General features: G+C 37.2%; 1 protein-coding gene across 1 annotated transcript; it reads left to right on the top strand.

Annotated features, from left to right (window-relative positions):
* The first annotated feature begins 1,198 nt into the window (after window positions 1-1,198).
* LOC140172395 (ribonuclease P protein subunit p40-like) lies at window positions 1,199-20,657 on the top strand. Its single transcript, XM_072195578.1, has 9 exons — window positions 1,199-1,403; window positions 4,202-4,346; window positions 5,631-5,699; window positions 6,602-6,700; window positions 8,911-9,039; window positions 10,275-10,457; window positions 12,795-12,930; window positions 18,244-18,378; window positions 19,405-20,657. Exons 1-9 carry the CDS (start codon window positions 1,293-1,295, stop codon window positions 19,607-19,609), a joined length of 1,212 nt encoding a protein of 403 aa, XP_072051679.1. The 5' UTR covers window positions 1,199-1,292; the 3' UTR covers window positions 19,610-20,657.
* The last annotated feature ends 737 nt before the right edge of the window (window positions 20,658-21,394 follow it).

The raw sequence follows: 21,394 nt of genomic DNA, 5'->3' as shown, positions 1-21,394 counted from the left end.
CATGTTGTGATTTCCACTGGGACTTTAACAAATTCCATAATGTCCAAAAACTACAAAACTAGGACAAAACTTTGATTTCCATTTATGAAGGTAGGCCTATAGTGAGCGCTCAAGTTACATTAGACTGTTTTAAATAGCATCGATAAAATCAAATCTATTTTGTATATACTATTTCTAATCATCATCTTTTGTATTTTAACTAAATTATGTGTACCCCAGGGTGGTGAATTCTCAAAATGGTCTGCCAAAATCGCTTGCCCCCTTTGGCCGTGCCCAAAAATCTTTGCCCCCTCTTCCTCTTTCGATGTGCCAAAAACCTTTGCCCCCCCTTTTGACGTGCCAAAAATCTTTGCCCCCCCCTTACACATGCAAGATTTTGGGGAACCCAAATTTAAAACCTTAAATTGTCTTATCATATAATGCGAGCGCAGCGAGCAGGAAATTTTGCATATTTGAACGTGTTCGTAACGTTTTCCTTTTTTTTTTAGGGCGTAATATAGAAACGGTGCCCAAAATATCTGTGCCAAAAATTGCTTGCCCCCTTTCGACCTGCCAAAATCGCTTGATCCCCCTTTCGACCTGCCAAAAATGCTTGCCCCCCTTTTGGCCTGCCAAAATCTTTGCCCCCCCCTATTAATTCACCACCCCGGGGTAGGCCCTACACATAATTATTGCAGCACCCCTTAGGTATTTTTTATAACTATTATAATTAGGCTATAATTATAATTATAATTATAATTATAATAGGGGGGCCTATAATATAGGCCTATCTATTTATTTATTTATTTATTTATTTATTTATTTATTTATTTATTTATTTATTTATTTATTTATTTATTTATTTATTTATTTATTTATTTATTTATTTATTTATTTATTTATTTATTTATTTATTTATTTATTTATTCATTATGACTGTAAATGGGTTAAATCATAGGCCTATGCTTAAACAAATTTGTAATGCTAAATGCTGTATCATGTTTATTTATTATATCTGTCATTATTTTAATTCCTTTTGGTTTTTACTTCATTTCTTTGTTTCTTTTATCTCTTATATTCATGTTTGTTTAGTGTTTTAATAATAAGGGCCATAAGACCCGCATAAAGAAAATAATTAACTTTCCAAACCTAACGCTAAATACCTGGCTAAACACGGTGCCTCCGCATAATGCTTATTTTTGAAATATATTTCAGAGGGCGCTCTTCAATATAAACAAACCCACGTGCAGGGGTGATGAATTCGGCATTTACTTATATTTTCTTGTTCGGGGATTGGTGGACAGTTAAATGCAATGGCTAAATTCGACTGCTCAAGAAGTAAATTGATTGTTGAGAAATCGATGTTTAATAACCCAAAATCAAGACATGAGTACCATGTGAGAGATCATCATTTCAACGTTGCAGTAAGTGCGTTTCATATTTAAGCTTACCTACTTTTTATATACTGCGTATTGCTCTATGGAACCAGACATACTTTTTATAGTAGAATATTAATTATACATTCACATTTATTATTATGGTCAGTCTTTATCATTCAGTGGACATGAATAACGACATTTCATTGGTTAATAGCTATATAATATAATTCTGTATTGTTCAGCTTTCATAAAATACCGTACAATATAGTGCCGTACTATTACGCTGACTTTCGTATTCGGCGAGGAGGACGATTTCGACCTCCTGGTTTGTTTACAAACAGAGAGGTAGACAAAAACCGTTCCGCTTGTCCAAACACTCAAGTATCAGAAGGATGGTCCACAATAGCATGATTCACGTAACCTGAATAGGGATTAAAAAGCTGTCACGTAGAGCCATGTGCTTCTATTGTCCAATTTGCCATCAAGATTTCATATGGAAACAGTTCAGACCCAGTACACGATCATGTCAGAAATTAATATTTTGTTCTGGGTCTGATTATTCGGACTACGTACAATAGTCACATATAGGGTGCACAACTTGTTGCCCCCTACATATTTTTTTTAATAAATCGAAAACTATTTGACGAAATGCAAACCTGTAAAATTATATGGGTAGCCTTATTTGTTTTACACATGTGGGCCAAATGTTAGCATCACACGTTATTGCGTTCAGTCACAATGGTTCATTGGTAAAAAAAGGAGACCGTTTTAAACAGTGTTAAAAGTTGCATCTGAGCCCATAGGACTCAATTCTCAAACAATACAGTAGGCCAGGGATATTCATGTGTTTGTAAAAGAAAACTTAATCTTTGGTATTCTTCTTCTTCTTCTTCAAAAGCAAATCAGGTGTTTTATTCTTTTCTTTTTAATGATAAATGTCTGAGATGGAAGGGATATGTACTGCGGTGAGAATAGACCACATCGCCAGTAGTTCATCACATGTGAAAAGTCACATTTTAATAATGCCGCGTTTGCCCGAATTTCTTCGCGGTAGAACAATAGGTTTGCTGGATGAAAATGTACCGGTGAAAGAAATTGCTTGTCGTATGGGAGTTGCGCCTAATGCAATTCGAAAATTGAGAACAAAATTTCAGTTGACAGGAGAGGTGAAAAACCAGTCGAGAGCACCTCGTCGACGTGTCACGACTGTTCGTCAGGACATGTCTATAGTGAATCTGGCTGAAACCCGTCGAAAAATGTCTAGTAAGTTATTGCGTTTCAATAAATGCACATGTGTCAACAGTACAGGAGGACACATCCCCTACTAAACATCTAGACTTTAAGTTTTATTTCCATTACAAACACATGGACAGGCCTAACATACTGTATTGTTTGACAATTGACTCCTATGGACTCAGGTGCAACTTTTAAAACTCCATCTTTTTTTACATAATGAACCATTGTGGCCAAACGCAATGATGTGTGACACTACAAATTGGCCCAGATTTGTAAAACAAATAAGGTTACTCGTAACTTTTTACAATTTTACATTTCGTTAAATAATTTTCGATTTATTTCAAAAAGCATTAGGGGGAACTTATAAGTTGTGCACTGTATATGTAGCCATGATAGCCGTATTAATCGGCTCTTAGCAGTAAGGGGCTGTGCAATAATAATTATGAGCCCCTCGGGTAGAAAATTTACGAACGGCCCGCCAAAAATCGCTTGCCCCCTATCAGCCTGCCAAAATCGCTTGCCCCCTCTCGGCCCCCAAAAATAGACTGCCTGAAATGCAAATTTGAACTTTAGGGCAAGAAATTAAATAAATAGGAGCATGGAGAGCCAAACGAATTGGGACAATTCATGTCTAATTTTGATTGATTGCAGATAGACTAATTAAAGCCATATTATAACATTTGCTGAGGAGAACGCCCTCAAAAAAATTTTTAATTCAGGTTTTTACACGATTGTAATGTACTTTAGTAAACAAAGATTCTCTGCAAAAATCAAGACTTTAGGTGCTGTAGTTTTGTCAAAATCCGAGATTTTGAATAAACCACCTGAATCGGCGTTTTATTATTACGATTGAATTAGGGATTCAATCATGTTTCACCGTTGTTCATCACCGTTTAACAACGATGCGGCGCGTCGTCTGCGTGGTTTTTCGCGAGGGCAGCTTTAGCTGCCCGGTAAGTAAAACCACGCAGACGAAAAGAAGCTAAAGATCCCGCTAAAGATCGTATAATTCACGATTATTTTAGGAGGAAATGTCAGTTAATCATTGTCACTAAGTCTTACAAGAACTTCGATGATTTCTCTGTTAATATCAGCAATAAAACTACGGAATAAAACGGCAAAGTTTTGCCGCTACCTGAAAAATACTGAATTCAACTTGTAAGCTTGCATACGCGCAAAGGTTCCAGGCATGCCGAATTTTGGCGCTCTCGCGAACGCGTAGTCTCGCTCGGCGTTCGGCGTATACGCTTACAGTAAAAGTGTGGATTCATCACGGTTTAACAACGGTTGGCTCCTGTACAAATGTATAGGAGGAGTTGTTGAAATATTAGTCGAACGCGTATACGATGTCAACACAGTACTACGTACACGGCGTGCGGGACACACACACACACACGCCAGAGGGTCGTACCATATTACAACCGCCGGCGTGACATGCATTGGCGCTAGTTGTAAATTCCGATTTTCTTTGCTTTAGCTCAAAATTAAAAGGGGACATATCTGACAGTAAATGCTAACATTTTATTGAAAATTAATACTAATCTATTTTTAAAGAAATGTTATAATATGGCTTTAATTGATTTGTTGATTGATTGATTGATCCACAGGTTGATATATTTGTGCCAGGATGTACCAAACTGCCATCAGATCTTCAAGATGTCTGCCCTGACCATGACGTATACTGGCATATCAAACAGCTCCCTGTGTTGGAATTGGTTCAGCTGGATTTTATACAAAAGTTCTTGAGACATGGTAAATACTTTCATAATGTTGGGTGTGTGTTGGGTCAGTTTGAGGTTGGTGTTGCATGGGTGTTTTTGTTGGGTCAGTTTGGGTGTGTGTTGGAGTGCCCATTCAAAGTGAGGAATTGTGTAAAAATGAGAAAAGCGAGGATTACAAAGCAAGGATTTTTACATTATGAGATTATTATTAGGCAGACCTCACTCGGTATGGGGTGTATGAAAAAGACACTTATAAGCTTTCCTCGCTTTATTATAGTGTGGATGTCTCGGTATGAATGTACATACATGTAACTTTTGTGTGTGTGTGTGAAGTGTGTAGGGTGCTTTCAAATTTTCAATGGGCTTCCATATAATGCAAACAAGGATGCACAAGCAACAAAAAAACCCAGAGCAACCGAGGACCCTTCTCAACGGAGGACGTCCATAGTATTTCCTCTACCTACCAGCATGTTGCAAACAATGTAAAAATCCTTATACAAGACCCATACAAGACCATGTGTCCGGTGTACAATGTAGGCTCATATCTTAGTTGTATAGTAAAAAGTCTTGATTGGTCCACGGTTTAGAGCTTACAATGTATTTTTGGGTGTGCAAAGTCCTCGGTTAGATAGGAAAATGTTGTAGGTAGTGGCTAATATTTTTGTAGTATTAAGTTGTAAAGTGCTTTGTGGTTACTTTACGTAAAGCATTATTTTGAATGCAGTTTAGTAGTAGTAGTAGTAGTAGTAGGAGTAGTAGTAGTAGTAGTAGGTGCAATTTGAAAATTGAGAAAATCCCATAGGAGAATTGCCAACAAATGGCTTGTGCCTTATCAATCAGGCCCAGTTCCCCAATCATGGTCGGTGGTGTCCCCCTTCCCCATAGGATGACTCATGCTACGACACTGGTTTTTGTAGGTCCTTGTTTGTAGGTCTTTACAAGTAGGGTGTGTGTTATTTTTCAAAGCATGAAATCAGATAATTTAAAGTTTGTTGCTAGTATTAAATTTAGAAAATAAAATGTACATCTTCAAAAGATGTGTTTATTTGTCGATCTGTGGTGGTCACTAATATGTATGTCGAATCACTATGTATGTCAAAGTCAGTAATGTTATGATAAAGATGATACTTAAGGTCATATCTTAGAATACTTACTATTCACACACACATGCATGCACCATTCTTTAAAAGACCCTGTTGGAATCCTATGGTGGATACAGTATTCTAAATAAACTAAAAACAAGATGATTGGAAAATGTACAAATTTGAGTTATTTTAACCGTATCGTCTATAAATTTCACTTCTCTCACTTGCAGGGGACTTCTATGCATTATCATCAGGAACAAGGATTGATACAGATAATGTGGTTGCTCTGCTGCCAACTGGTAAGAAAAACTTATCTTCTTCTGTGTGAATATTTGTCATTCAAGTTAAAGGAGATCTGTAGATTCTGTACCATAAACTAATCAATGGCTAATATAGTTATATACCCCTAAATTAAACATACCAGACGCTCTATATGAATTTCGGAATATTCCTAACAAAGAAAAAGCACTTTTAATCCTTCGTTTCTGTGATTCATGGAAGCCGCCATGATAGCTCCTTTCTGCCACAAGCGGTCATCAGTGTAACCTTTCACACATACCCGCGGCAAGCGTGTGTTGCTATGGCATTCGCAACCCCCACAGCAAATTTTGGTTTTTAGTGCTGTTTTTACTTTTCGTTCTCAAAAGACATTGTTGATCATAAATATTACTTTAAAAAAAATACATTTTTTTATGTTCTTCTGTAGTTTTATGGGTAAAAATTGTCCTTTTTCTTTTGAACGAATGTTGAATCTGAACTTTGGTAGTATTCGCTTCGTGCCACCAAAGTTCACGAGGGACGAGGCTCGTGGCACGGATTTCGCTGGTTTCAAAATCGTGTACCGTTACAGCGTAATAAAATGCATCGGGTATCAATATGGCGCCACCATGGATTACAAAAGCGATCGCTGATTGTCGTAAGGAATTAAGAATTTCTCCTTTATTTGGACGTATATAAGCTTGGGACTTTTACTGTTTGTCGTTTTTATTATTACTGCAACTATATAGCGATTGATTAGTTTATGGTACAGATTTCCTTTAAGTTTTGGCTTTCCTTATACGGGGAAGATACACATTTTTTGGGATGATGATATCAAAAAATGTTTGCATTTTAAAGGTGTATCTTTTTTTTTATGTTTTAAACATAGATACATTCTTCAGTAGATTATCAAATGTTAGTTTGTGTGTTTGTTTGTTTGCAGGGGAACTGATATTATCTGTTACCAAAGACACTTATGAGGAATTAGGACTAGAAGGAAAACCATCCAAATATGACCAGAGAAGGAAACCTACAAGATATAGTAAGAAATCAGAGGAGATAACTTACCCTTCCCAGAATCCTTTGCAACATGATACATCGCCTCATTTCATTGTACAGGTTCCCTTGGTTGTCATTTAGAGAATAGACTGGCTAAACATGGGTCAATAGTCAAGAAATAAACATATTTTGCAAGATCTGGATGTGCTCTGGTCATTGGCTATCTTCACTATCGACCTAAGCTGCACTAGAGAGCAAATCAGTACAGAAAATTGAAATGAGAGAAATGCATTGTGGGAAGTGTAAGATATCTTCTCTGGTAAGAAGGCATGTTTAGATTGGATCTTATTTTGATTGGCTGCACTCCCCTGGCTATGGCTTTGGACACACAGTACGAAATGTGCCTACGAACTCATTGTTTAATTATAATAAAAGATATGATTTTGTCTTTTCCCTATCCAATATTGTGTCATATAGATGGGCTGCCAATATTTTGGATAGTGGATGCCTCACAGTGTCATCGCCTCGATATCTTCATGGCAGAAATCGCCATGGCAGGTTGAATCCACCGCCAAGCATGCCATTTTGTATCGACCTGTTTAATAGTTTTGAGTCGCATAATGGGGTGAAGGACATCTGACTAAGGCTACTGACAATAGCCCCGATTAGGCCGGTGACTGACCTTGCTGTGTGTGAGTCGAGCATGGTACGCCATAGGTCATATGCTTTTAGACTACCTCCACGATTGGCCTACACACTGCGCTATATAATTCGGCACATATAAATCAGAATTATTGTCAGTTTTTGACTCAAGATGCAAGCTAACGACTATCATATCTGTTCAAAATACATATTCAAGTGCAAGGAACCATATCTGGTTTCTTTATACGAAATCATTTACGGGAGATATTCATCACCCCGGTATCCAAAGATTTTCGTGTCATATCAAACTCGTGTATAGCACATTTACGTGTATCGATCCCGGGTATTGATTTTAGTATCTCTGCTGACAAAGTAATTATTAGCCAGGCGATGTCGGTGTGTGCCTGTGCATACAATAAAAATTATCACATGATATTGGATAGTCAAAAGACAAAATCTTATTTGTTATTCTCACTTGTATTCACTTGAATCTCAAATTATAATTTTTAATTTGATTATGAAATTGAAAAATGACAATATCAGTGTATGAACCCGTACAAAGTTGTTTACCACTTTTAGGGTTGTGCACAGTGTATTCACCTACATATATATAGCTCAAAGCGCGCTGTCCTTTATTACTGTCTAATATTTAGAGAATAAATGATAGGAATTTTTGTTTTTACTATCCTCTACCGTGTGATAGACGACAGGCAGGTCCAATATTTTGAGTAGTGGATACTACGATGAAAATATTGGACCTTCCTGTCGTCAATCATAGGTAGAGGATAGTAAAAATAGAAATTCCTATTGTTTATTCTCATTCTTAGTCAGTTAAATATTATTTTAATAACTGTAAACTATTTTTTTAGCAAAAACTAAAGTTACCGTCATAAAAACTCCCCTTTTTATAAAATACAAAATCATGCGATTGTCCAATCAGATTATGTGTCTATGAATAAGACCACTCCCACTGACTAAGAATGTTTAATAAAGCGGAAAATCAATAAATAACATGTATTCTCTACAAGCACTGAATAAGTATGCACAATAGTGGATGAATCTCTAAAATGCATTTGGTATGCAATTGCAACCTACTGCAGACATCCGTGAACTGAGGACAGTACAACATGTAGTTTGTAGTTAGATCCACGGTTTAAATGTGAAAGTCTCATGTGTGTCCTCATTTGCAGGCAAACACCAACACACACACACCCCTACTCATCCACGTGGGCATCAAAGGGAGGACTTGTGATACACATGTGTGTATTATGTGTCTGTCCGGCATTCAAAGCGAGGACATTTTTATGAAACAAACTATTCATAATAGCCTATACCCCCTATAGGAAGAGTGTTATCCAATGCACCTAGTCACAAAGCGAGGACTCAGATTTTGTACTCACTTTGTCAAAATGTCCTCACTTTGAATGTGGGAAACTATCCTCACTTTGAATGTGGGAAACTATCACTTGTCCTCGCTTTGAATGGTTCGGTGAAGGCACCCCACCCCCATCACCACACTCGCCCCCACACTAAAATTGTTGAATTGATTTCACCCCTCCCCCATCACCACACTCGCCCCCACACTAAAATTGTTGATTTGATTTTATGTAGTTGTTGAAGTTCCTCTACTGAACAAATCTTATCAGAAAGGAAAATCTGGTTATGAGCGTGTCCAATGGTGCTTGAAAGACAGGCTAAATCTAACCTTTGACATTCTGGTTGCTTGGAAACCAGCTGAAGGTATGTACCAGTTTTTCAAAATAAATTGTTTTCAAGTGTTCAAACTAAATTAAGATTCGCCTTATGAAGCATATATGGGCTTCCTTGATAACTTATTAAACTAAAATTGCCCTCCTGTAAAAATCCAGGGATTGCGTTTTTAAGACGTATGAATGCAATTGCACACCATCACACACCTTAAATGGCCAGTCTAAATGCGATTTATAGCACATCTCAATTCCTAAACTTTTTACAGAGTGCAATTTAATAGTACACCTAACAGCCTGCCTTAACATTTCCAGAAGTGTGAATTGTAGCACACCTGTTATTTTTACCAGCAAATAAGGGCATGGACCCTAATATGTATGTTAAATTTAATGGAGACAAGAGCCCATGGTACCTTGTTATAATCCAATTGAATACCTGAGTGGAAGAAGGGCCCAACTCCAATTTTTTACAAAAATGAGTTAGACCCAGCATTTGATTGCCAGCAGACTGTTCTTCCTTGTGTGTGAAAGATGAGCCAAAAGTCACTCTCTAAATAGTCTTCCACATACACTTAATCATGAGTTTTCATGGAAGAAAGGCCCAACTCCATGGAGTTGGGCCCTTCTTCCACAAATATTGGATTAAAGAAGAATTTTGTTCACCCATGAAATCTGCTTTTCACTACAATAAACTTTCTTGCTAACATATTACATGTGCAATTAATAGATAATTATCCAATTTCTGTAACTATTTATAACACATCTGCTTACGAAACTGGCACTTGCAGTATATTAGTGGAAGAAGGGCCCAACTCCAGCTCGTATTAAGACCTGTACCGTTACCCTGGAAACATCATATATAATTTCGAATGTATATTATATTGTATGTTCATGTATCAAAGGTCCCCTGAAGATGAAAATATTCTGTCTACAAAACTTTTCCAAATATTAAGTTTTTTCGTAATATCTCAAAAACAGTTTTGATGGAGTTGGGCCCTTCTTCCACTCAGGTATTCAATTGTATGGTATCTAAAAAATGAGGTTTGTCTTTCAAAGCTGTCTGTGTCCCAAGAAGTATAATAGTGCTGGTTCATTTCATATTGCTTTTTGGGGGTTATTTATATCTAATAAAGTATTTTTTATCATATGCTTTATAAAAGCATTCAAACATGTTGCTCAAAAAGCAAAGGATTTTGGTAAATTTATGACCAAGTCTGTAAACTTCACATCTTGACTGGTATGGATCTTAATCAATGTTTTTAATTACAGGTCACCATATTGAACTGGATACTTACTGGAGTAACTACACCTGTAATAAGATTGTGGTGAACAAACAAACAGTCCTTCAGACTACCTCAGCATTATCAGTGCCGTCAATAAATAGCTGTTATCTTGCGTCAAAGACAAGAAAGGGACATGATCAAAATGAAAATGGGAGGAGCCAAATACAAGGTTAGTTTATAACAACAATTAGTGTCAGAAAACAAGCCAATTATTGTCAGAAAGAAAACAACAAACAGGCAGAATCATTAATTTTCAAAATTAACTAACAAGACACAACACACAATTTCTTCTTTTTAATAATTTTATTATTGAATTTATTCCTGTACTGAGTGTGTTGTAGGTAATGAACTTAAAATTCTTACAGGCAACAGAAAATGAAACATTCATTTAATTCTGTCTGAGCTGGAAACTGCTACATTTGTTTTGTTATTTATTCAATTTTATATATGCTATTTTTGCGGTTTTTAGGAACCACAAAAGCAGGATTGCAACATGCAAGGGGGATTTGCAATCTATACTTGCTATATTTTTTGTTTAGGCCTGTATTTTTAATAACTGTACTCCTTGATTTTGTAACGGGATCCGATACCCCTGGGTACGTTATAATAAATCACGCCCTCTTTGGGTCCTTTGAGTCTCCATCATGGCAGAATAGCAACTAAACCACATCGTCTTTGCCTCCTGATTTATTGTAGTTTTATGAAGCGTTACATCACGCAACATGGTGTCAGAGTGGTCTTCTGACATTGTGGAGGACTCCGCCCGTACTGAACGAGTCCAGTCGCCGTGGACGTCGTTTAGACTATGAAAATACAAGATTTCATCTGGTCATCGGGCGTAAAATATAAGCTTTCTGAACGAACTTCGTCAGTTTCCGTGAGAAGCCGATTGGCCGAAAGTTGAGGTGACGAGCTGTCGTACCTAATTGCCTACGGCTGTGTTTTGGAGAATTGATGGAATTGGGTATCGGCGAATGCATGAATGTGAATCTGGTCCAAATTTAAAGAATGTCTACTGTATAATCGTCCTTGAGTGTGGACACCAGCTTGGAAGAACTGACGTTTGTAAATCGTCGTGTATCATAGACTGTTTGCTGAGCTAAATGTAAGCAAGATTGCAAGCATAATAAATTAAATAAAGCAAGTGACAGTGAGCTGTACAGACTTGAACTTTTGTTGATGATGAGTCAATCTTCAACCGCCTTGAGTTGAACTGTAACCTGTATGTATATAGTTATCCAAGACCCTTAAAACCGTGAGGAAGCTATACTATTGTGGTTAAATTTTGCAATCCAAGACCCTTAAAACCGTGAGGATGCAAATTGACTTAGTTGGTCATCAAGATGCTCCAAGAGATGAGATGCACCTGGACTCGAAGAAATATCAACAGAAGCCCAGCAACACAGTGGATGTTGTTTAGCGGTGAAAGGATCTGCTTTTAATGGGACTTGACTTGCTGGTCATTGCTGCCTTCTTCAAGCATGGAAAATACATCATTACATGGACAGATTACATTTATATTGTGAACATTTCAAAAATCAAAATTGAAGATCAAAAGTTTGTTGCTAAAAAAAATGACAGATAGAGCAACTTTAAGTTTAAAATAACATGTGTGACATAATCTAATAACAAATACAAATCATTTCTATGATTGAACTTCATCGACGCTTTTAATGGACAATTTGAACAATGAGACTTCAGCAACGATGAGCAAACTTTCTGGGAATTACACAGCATATACCAAACTTTGTCGCCAATCATCTGTTTAAAAAAGAGACAATAATTTTTCAAGTATGAACTGGTACCATCAGAACAGAGCTTTTGGCATATTGTTTATTTGTCAAAGTCATTGTTTTCATTGAAGGAAAATCGTAATCGTAATCCTTGTTCTGGAGATACCGTACTTATAAAATGATTTTTAACAGAAATAATCGCAGATAAATGAACAGTGTGTTTCATCACAACCACATGGACAGTCAAATTGACAATATGGACACTTGAACAGGCTTAGTGAAAAAAAAGAATCATTTTGAGCATAGAATTTTTTTTCTCATTTTTTTCTAAAGGAAAAGAGATGTAACGGGATCCGATACCCCTGGGTACGTTATAATAAATCACGCCCTCTTTGGGTCCTTTGAGTCTCCATCATGGCAGAATAGCAACTAAACCACGTCGTCTTTGCCTCCTGATTTATTGTAGTTTTATGAAGCGTTACATCATGCAACAGATTTCATTCCATTTGATGCCCATCCAATGAGTTTTACAACTTGTGAAATGCATGTTTTCAAACTGCCTATCCAACACTACTAATATGCTTATATACCAAGCATAAATCAGTGTGAACATGTTTAGATATTACAGATATGTATATGTACTAATTTAAACATTCAAATAAACCATAAGAGCCAAATATTGAGGTGATTTTGACATCAAAATGGCATGCTTGTTTAAGATACAGATGCAAGTACACTTTAGTTTTAACTTTTCTTCTTTTCACCTTTAATAGATAATGGCCAGCCTGTAAGAGAAAGATGTCAAGATAACACCAATGGTGCAAGCAATGATTCAGATGGAGGGAAGGAATGGTGTGAAGCAGAGGAGATGTTTGAGTGGTTAGGAGCCATCTCATGTGGAGTCTCATGGTGAGTCATTATTGGACTATTCCATTTAAAATACACACTACCCCTGTGGAAGATTTAGCTAAAGTCTTCCACAGAGGGAGTATGAGTTTTGAATACAATAGACAATTGGATAACTTCCATTTGAAATACTCACTCCAGTTGTGGAAGATATAGGTGAAGCCATAATACATGGGGAGTATGGGTTTCAAAATGATTAACCCTGACCAATTACATTTGAAAAACATACTCCCCCTATGGAAGATATTTCCAAAATCTTATACAGGGGTAGTGTAGATTTCAACTTGGATAGCTCATTGAGCAACCACGTTCGGAACCAGCCTTGGTTTATTCTGAGGGAGCAAGACAGGCTTCACAGAATCACCTGCCTGTCAGCCGGGAACAATCAAAACTTGAGCAACCAAAAACGCTAATCAGCCCATCAGGCAGGTAGATTTAAAATGACAGATATGGGAGAGCAAGTTGACGCAGATGTAGTTCCCTCACCTTGCACCACTGAGGTCCCGGGTTCAAGCCCCGGCCGTGCCCAAGGACTGTATGTGCATTTGGTTTATCCCGATTCCATGCTCGCTCTCGCAGGTTTTCCCGGAGATCTCCGGTTTCCTCCTGCTTTCAAAAAAAATCAGTGATTAGTTGTTTGGTTATCAAAAACTTCCTTCACTCAATGGAATTTGGGGAGCTGTACAGATAATTGGTGGATGTTACAATCTAAGTGCGGATAGGTCTGCGCCAGGTTCGGCTGCAACTGGCCTAGATGATGCGATCTGATTGTGATGATTCACCATGAAATTACAGCGCTTTGAATTCTTCAAGATCTAGCTGGAAAAAGGCGCTATATAAATCTAAAATGTATTTATTATTATTATTATGATTATGCAAACTGATATTCCTACATGAACTATTATAATGCAGCCATAAAAAAGAAATGCCACACACTGCCTGCTATGACTTGTATGGTGAGGTTAGAGGTTAATGACTGGGCATCAGTTGTTTTGAACCTCGGAATATCCTTTGGGGCTGCACCCCTCAGGATATTCCTTGGTCCCAAAGCAAAATGGTTTTTTTTAGAATACCCGAAAAATAACTGATTCAAAGTCATTAACCTCATTCATAACTGTCACTTTTCAATTTGTATAATATTCCATCTATAATAAATTACTGAGTTTTTCGAATTGGTAAGGCTAAAAACTTCTACGTTTTACATTATTTTGGAAAATGGATTTTTGCGTTGCGTAGAGTAAAGTTGTCCGCACCCCAATAAAACATCCAATTTTGTTTTTGTTTACGTTAAGGGTGTCAAATTATGTTAATTAGTTTCAAAGGCAGGGCAAAGGCAGTGGCAGCGCACCTGCATGCTAATACTTTTCAAGCCAACACAATACACTATAAATGTTGACATAGCCTGAAATAGCCTGAAATTGGCCTTCTGTTTTGGCATTGGTGTAAGATACTATGCCTGTAGTCTGGATGGTCATTGAATTACCTATTATACAATCACACAGTATTATATAATACCATAAAGTCAACATTTACTCAAAGGATGAAATGTCCTTTTTGGAAGATTGTCAACATCTCATAATGTCCTATTTGTAGGTCAAGATTGCCATCATGAACATCTCATACCTATAAGGGACGCACCATTTGATACTCGGAGGGGGGAGGAAGTTAGGGTCGGGGAAAGATATTTTTGTCGGCGCATTGTTTTTGGTGGCGAATTTTTTTATTTTTTTTTATTTCATGGGCTAAAAAGTAAACAGTATAACAAATTTATCCAAAATGGGCTACCAAATAAAAAGTACAACAAGTGGTGTAGCCAGGACTTTTTCAGAGAGAGAGAGAAGGGGGGGACAAGGCAAATTTCATGCGGGGGGCAAATTGTCACAAATGGGCTAAAAAGTAAAAAGTACAACAAATTTATCCAAAATGGGCTAGCAAATAAAAAGTACAACAAATCTTAAATATCTGTCAGCCAGCATACCACAGGGGGCCAAGAGGGAATTGAATAAAATTGTGTTCATCTGCTCAGCGATGTAGCCAGGACTTTTGCAGGGGGCAGCAAGGTACATGTCAAGGTGGGGGACAAACTTGGACGAAAATGGTACAAAATGGCCAAAGGTACAACAAATTTGTCCAAAATGGGCTAAAAAGTACTGTAAATGCATAAAAATCTTAAATATCAGGGCGGCCAGGATCAAACAGGGGCAACACTTCTCATGGTGGATATGATATGGTGGCAAGAAGACTTGCTTCGATCACGATGTAATTGCAATTTCAAGCCATTGATTTATATGGAAATGATACTACATATTATATTTCTAAATGATATATACATAATCTCCTCTCATACCATTAATCACATTAAATAAAACATTTACATGTTCACAAAATACAAAAAATTTACAAACCGCGAAAGACTCTGACCGTGCAAGACAGGTGATCGCTAGTCTGTATAATATTTTAATTTTATCTTTCATTTACCCTTTTGTAAAAATTGAATAGCTGATCCGCTAATGAACCAATTACATCACGTTCAATCATGCAATGTTCAAATACAGTGTAAATTTTCTAGGGCAAGGGGGGAACGTGCCCTGGGCCCCACCTTAGGAGGGCACCAAATTGACCAATTCAGCATTGATTCTGCGCCCCCTCCAACCGATGAAAGCACAAAATCATCTGAAAGATCAATTTAAGACCGATATTCAACTTCATTATAACCAAAATAAATTAGTAGTTGGCCCTATTTGTGCAATTGTTTCAAGAATTGGGGGAACGCATTATGTATTGTGGTGGGGGTGGGGGGCACCATTATGTATCCTTAGCCAGGGTGCCATACCCCTAGCTACACCTTTGGTCATGGTCTGCTTACGTGACAAACAGTGCAGGTCAGTGAACTGTGTATAAACAGAGCACTGTCTAGGGTAATCAGGCCTAACAGTCACCTTTTTGTATCACTCGCAGAACAGGATTTCTGTATAACAACAGCCTAATATGGGCATAATGGCTCCACCTTATTGAACCATACATCACTGTCAATCATTAGTACATGTATCCTTCATAATATAAGTCAAAATACTGCCTTTTTATGTCCTACGTCACATTATAGCGCATTGATACCATTACCTATTAAGGGCTGGGGTATGAACGTTTGGACAGTATTTATTTTGGGACATTAGAGCACATCAGACATATCGAATTGCATTCTGAATGCGAAGAATGTCATTCTGATATCAAATAATTTTGATTTTTGAAATTCGCAATTTAATACACATTTTATGGCAAATCATTAAAAATTGATATTTTGATATTTAACAGTACTTGAAGTAAACTTTATAAATCTGATGATTTATACTTAAAGTGTATGTAGGTGGGATGAAAATCCGACGATCAATTGAAAATTTTGACCTTTCGTATTGAAGATATGGATTTTTTTTCCCAAAACACACAAAAAAATTAGGTCTTTTTGGGAAAAAATCCATATCTTCAATATGAAAGGTCAAAATTCTTTTTCTTCCTGCTACACACACTTTAAGAATATATCATTAGATTTATATAATTTACTTCGAGGACTGTTATACTGAGGGCAGTCAGTATGTTTTAAGAGTTGACTCGTGACGTCATTTGTGGATCGTTTTCATGGCATTTCTCAATGATTACATAAACACTGTACCTTTGTCTTTCAAACAACACATGTAAAAATTCTATCACACACATGATTACGTAACAGCATTAGCATAAAATCAATGGTCTAGAGTCACCTGGTGAAATTGAGGCGTTTTTGTTAAGGGAAATAAGAGGCTGAAATGAGGTATTGTTGTATTTTCTATATTTTCTCGAGAATTAAAGAATGGAGAATGCTGCCTTTTGGAACAGTAATAGAAAACAAACTACAGTTCATTACACCATGTTTGTTGGGCTGTAAAGGTTTTGGTTTATCTAAAATGCGTGGTCAAATATGTCTTATTTTTGACAAAAACAAGGCTTTTCTTGCTTTAAAAATCTTGATATTGCCAAAAATAGCTAACGTGGAAATTTAAATTTTTTTGCCAGTTCTGTTGACTAATCTTCAAACATTTAAACGGAGTCTCCCTAGAAAATATTTGAACCGTGATTAAAATATAACTGTTATTGTACCATTGTTACATTTATACAAAAAGTAGTGGTACAAAGAGAGAGGTCATCGTTTGAATGAGAAATATATTTTTAAAACTTTTCTGTTCATTTCAGGTTGAGATCATCCATAAAAATTCATATGAATATTTAAATTACAATTTTCATAGCATTTTGTAATATTTTAGGCTCTATTTACATGGAATTTAGCAATTTTCGTGCATTTCCACCATGTTGTATCGGTCATCCCACCTGCGCATGCGCAGATTGTTGTTTCATTTGCACCAGTTATCATCGCACTGAGTACCAGCTCTCACACGTGACCAGTCATTATATTTTAGTCTGTTTCATTTTGGAGATAATTACTGTCATTTGTAATAATTGCTTTTTCATTTTCGCCATTTTTGCAGAATAATTTTGCTTCCATTCAAGCCCTAAAGTTGTTGAAGTTTCCAGACGTCCCATTTCCACCAACGTTTAATGGCAAGTCTCATATTTTATCAAATGCAAACGGAGGACCTAGTGTTTATTCCTGCCCAAAACTAGCCATATGCACCTTGTACTTTTGCTGTTTTCGGACATTGTAAACACGTGCTTTTTCTGTAATTTAAAATGCCCGCCTTTTTGCGTGATTTGGCAGTGTCCCTAGTATATTGATTTTATGCTAATGCTGTTACGTAATCATGTGTATGATATGATTTTTACATGTGTTGTTTGAAAGACAAATGTACAGTGTTTATGTAATCATTGAGAAATGCCATGAAAACAATCCACATATGACGTCACGAGTCAACTCTTAAAACAAACTGACTGCCCCTCGTATATCAAAAATTTGAAAAATATCAAATTTTTATAATTTGTCATAAAATTTGTATTATATTGTAATTTTCAAAAATGAAAATTATTTGATATCAGAAAGACATGCTTCAGTATTCAGAATGCAATTCGATAGGTCTGAGGTGCTCTCATGTCCCACAAAAATACTGTCGAAACACAATAAACGCTCATTTTAGATCCCTTAAGAGCCGGTATTGAGAGTCACTTTTTGGCATGGCAGATAGACTCTTATACACTGTCCAGGCTCTTGCACAAGATCCCGAGCTAACACTGTCTTCACTTTTCGATTGAAGTAGCGCTTCTCTTCATTTAGTGCTCTCAGCTGGAGGGAAAATTAACTGGGATTACCTCTATTTTATCTGTCTATTTCAGTACTGGGAAGCCTGATGCTTTCATTTCCACCTTCTCATGTCCTGAACCAAGTCTTCAAGTATCTGGTGCAGTGTGTCATAGATGGACTGGGTTTATCACACCAGGCAGAATAAAGGAAATGCTATCAAGATTAAGGTAAAAAAAACACTTTGACTTTTGTGTTGATCAAAAACTTGTAAGCAAAAAGTTAAGATCAGGGGAGTACATGCTCTCGCATGTTATTGTTTAGAGGGGGAGGGGGATAGTACATACTTTGGTGAACTTTGCATGCTTGTTTACTATCTGTGTGCGATGGATCATTTCAAAATGGCAATGTTGACTGCTCATCAGTGCCAGAAGTGGGCAATAGCTCTCATGTAAACTTTTAGCAATTTACACACAGTATATTGTACTCATCTACAAATGGCAGCTATTGTCTTTACCCACTTCCGGCACTGAGCAGTCAATGTGTGCTAAAGTAAACCTTTGAAACATTGCCAAAGCCAATTATTTGTTTCATGTCTTTGCCGATTTAGTACACAAAGCTCACACAAATGTAATGGCAGGCGCTCATTAGGCTAAATGCTTGTGAACATCACTGGGTGTAAACAGTCTGTATATAATCATGAAGCTCCCATGGTCTCGTAAACCTGAGGTCTTGGGTTTGATTCCCAGGTGGGATCACTTCTTCTACTTGTCAATCTCCTTCATTATTTGCAATAGCGAACCTGGTGAAAAACTATATTTATTTAGTCTGTATAATATCAGTGACGTAACTAGGGTAGCGCCCGGGGCGAGAAACAAAATTGGCGCCCCTACCCCCCCACTCGAGAATATCTTGGACGTGGGAAAGATATTTGCCCACCCCCAATTCTTGAAAATTTTGACAAATAGGGCCTACGTCTAATTAATTTGGGATATAATGAAGTTGAATATTAGTCTAAATTGATTTTTCAAATGACTTTGTCAGCCAATTCGGCACCCCCCTAAGGGTGGCACCCGGGGCACGTTGCCCCCTTGCCCCCCTAGTTACGCCACTGTATAATATTGACAACCTGGTAAATGAAAAGTCCTCTATATACTTGTAAGAACTTCCTTTTTTTGAGGGACATGCACCCTGTAAGATTCAACCTTCCAGTCATTGATTTATCATCATTATTTGTTTTCCCAATTTGCACGCAGGCACTATGTGACTTCAACCAACTCTGTTGATTGGGCAGCTATAACAGTACATGGGTTTGCGGACTCGCCTTTATCATGGCATAAACATGAACATGGCTACAGCACATGTGGTGGAGAGAATCTGTACACGTTTGTGGTGTTTCCTGAAGATGGTGGAAAATACTGGTACATTATGGCTACCGGTGGTAATGATGATATATCATGACAGAGCAGAACCTTGGTTGACCCACATCAAAAATGAAGCATCACAGCCTTGTTAAAAAACTTCTCTGTACAAGTTGTCATGTTTCTTGAAGATGATGGATGTCACTGACTGCAATGAAAACCTTGATGCATATCAGCCTTAGCTTAATGTGTCTGACTGTAAACTTGTGTTCGAATTAGATTGTCGGGCCAATATTCATGCTAAAAGTTGCTGAGCACTGGTCCAAAATTTAGTCTGAAATTGTAACCAGCCAAATTGGCAGGTACTTTTACCTGTGCAGCATCTAAGTTAACCCATCACAGGCAGGCAAGTAGGTGCTACATTTTTGTAAGCTATGAGTCTCACCCATTGTGAGCTGAATCAAGTATACCATTGGTTTTGATGTCTCTTGAAAAACAAAAGCTTGATTTTTGTTGGAAGTATTTCAAGGTGAGAAGCCTGTATGAAACTGAAATGACTACTTATCATTATCAGTAAGACAGTTTAGAATACCCATTGCAGCCATACCCTGATATAAACCTCAAGGGCGACCCTAACCCTAATGATCAATCCTTAATCCGGACCCCTTACTCTAAAATAGAGAGTCAAAAGAATGTTCAATTTGAGGCCACATAACACAATTTTGGTACAATAAAAATGAGATTTGACACAATAGAACATGCCGAACAGCCATTCTCGATGACACTCATTTTGTGTAGCAAAATGCTAGAGAGAGTGGACACTGACTGGGTATTCCAAACTTATGCCAATAAAAATTTAAATGATCATAAATGTGACAATCCACCACTAATGAGCTGTAATATCGGCAGAGCTTGTTTTGAGATATGATCCATTGAACCTCTCATAAAACCAATGGAAAACAAAGGATCTTTCAACTCTTTTGCTGATTTTTACTACCTTGCAAACAAGCACCAGGAACATGTAATATATCATTGTAAAACTTATTGTGATAATTTGCCAGTCCAATATCTAACTAAGTGGAAACTCTGGTATTACAACCCATTTGTGTTGAACAGTCACAAATAAAACATTACGGGCGGGGGCTTGTTATTCATAACCTATCATAGACTAGGTAAGTCATAACTTATCATAGAGTAGGTAAGAAGGAACTGTTGAATGTTACCATGTATGTGTGCAGAGTACTCACAGCAGTGGCGTAGCCAGTGGGGGCCGGGGGTCAGTGCCCCCTGCTCATCATGGCCATTGGTACATCTGAGGCTGTAATGTACACAAAGGGCGTTGGTGAAAAAAATTGGAGGTCAACAATAGACAATTTTGCGTGCACTGATTATAAATCTTTGATGTGAGCCTTCTGTTTTTGCCTGTTGACGTTGCCAAATTGAATGATATTGGTAAAAGTGCATTATACACCCCCCACCACCACCACTTTTTAGATTCTTGAGTGCATTGGGCCAAAAAAATTGGGGTCAACAATTCATAACTTCTGTCAGTAAAAAATATTTATGTCGGTATATTTATGTCGGTACAAGTTGTCCCTCCCCCCGGTTCAAAAAACCTGGCTACGCCACCGACTCACAGAAAACTGTACTGTGAAAGTGGACATATTTGCGTGATCATTTGTTCACACTGCACCAATTTTGTACTGTTTAACTTGTTTTTAAAATCGCGACATATACAAAAAAGGAATATATTTGTGTGTTAGCTGCTTGGAACGTGAAAAATAATAAAGCTTTAATTAAAAGAATTCAACTTTAACAGTATTTCAAGATGTAAATGGGAAGTATACAATACAGCGGCAAACAAGTTTTTGGAAGTGTAGTTTAA

The sequence above is a fragment of the Amphiura filiformis genome, chromosome 1 (genome assembly GCF_039555335.1).
Source record: "Amphiura filiformis chromosome 1, Afil_fr2py, whole genome shotgun sequence".
Lineage (NCBI taxonomy): Eukaryota > Metazoa > Echinodermata > Ophiuroidea > Amphilepidida > Amphiuridae > Amphiura > Amphiura filiformis.
Note: the sequence above shows the minus strand (reverse complement) of the source record. Positions and strands in the feature narration are given on the sequence as shown.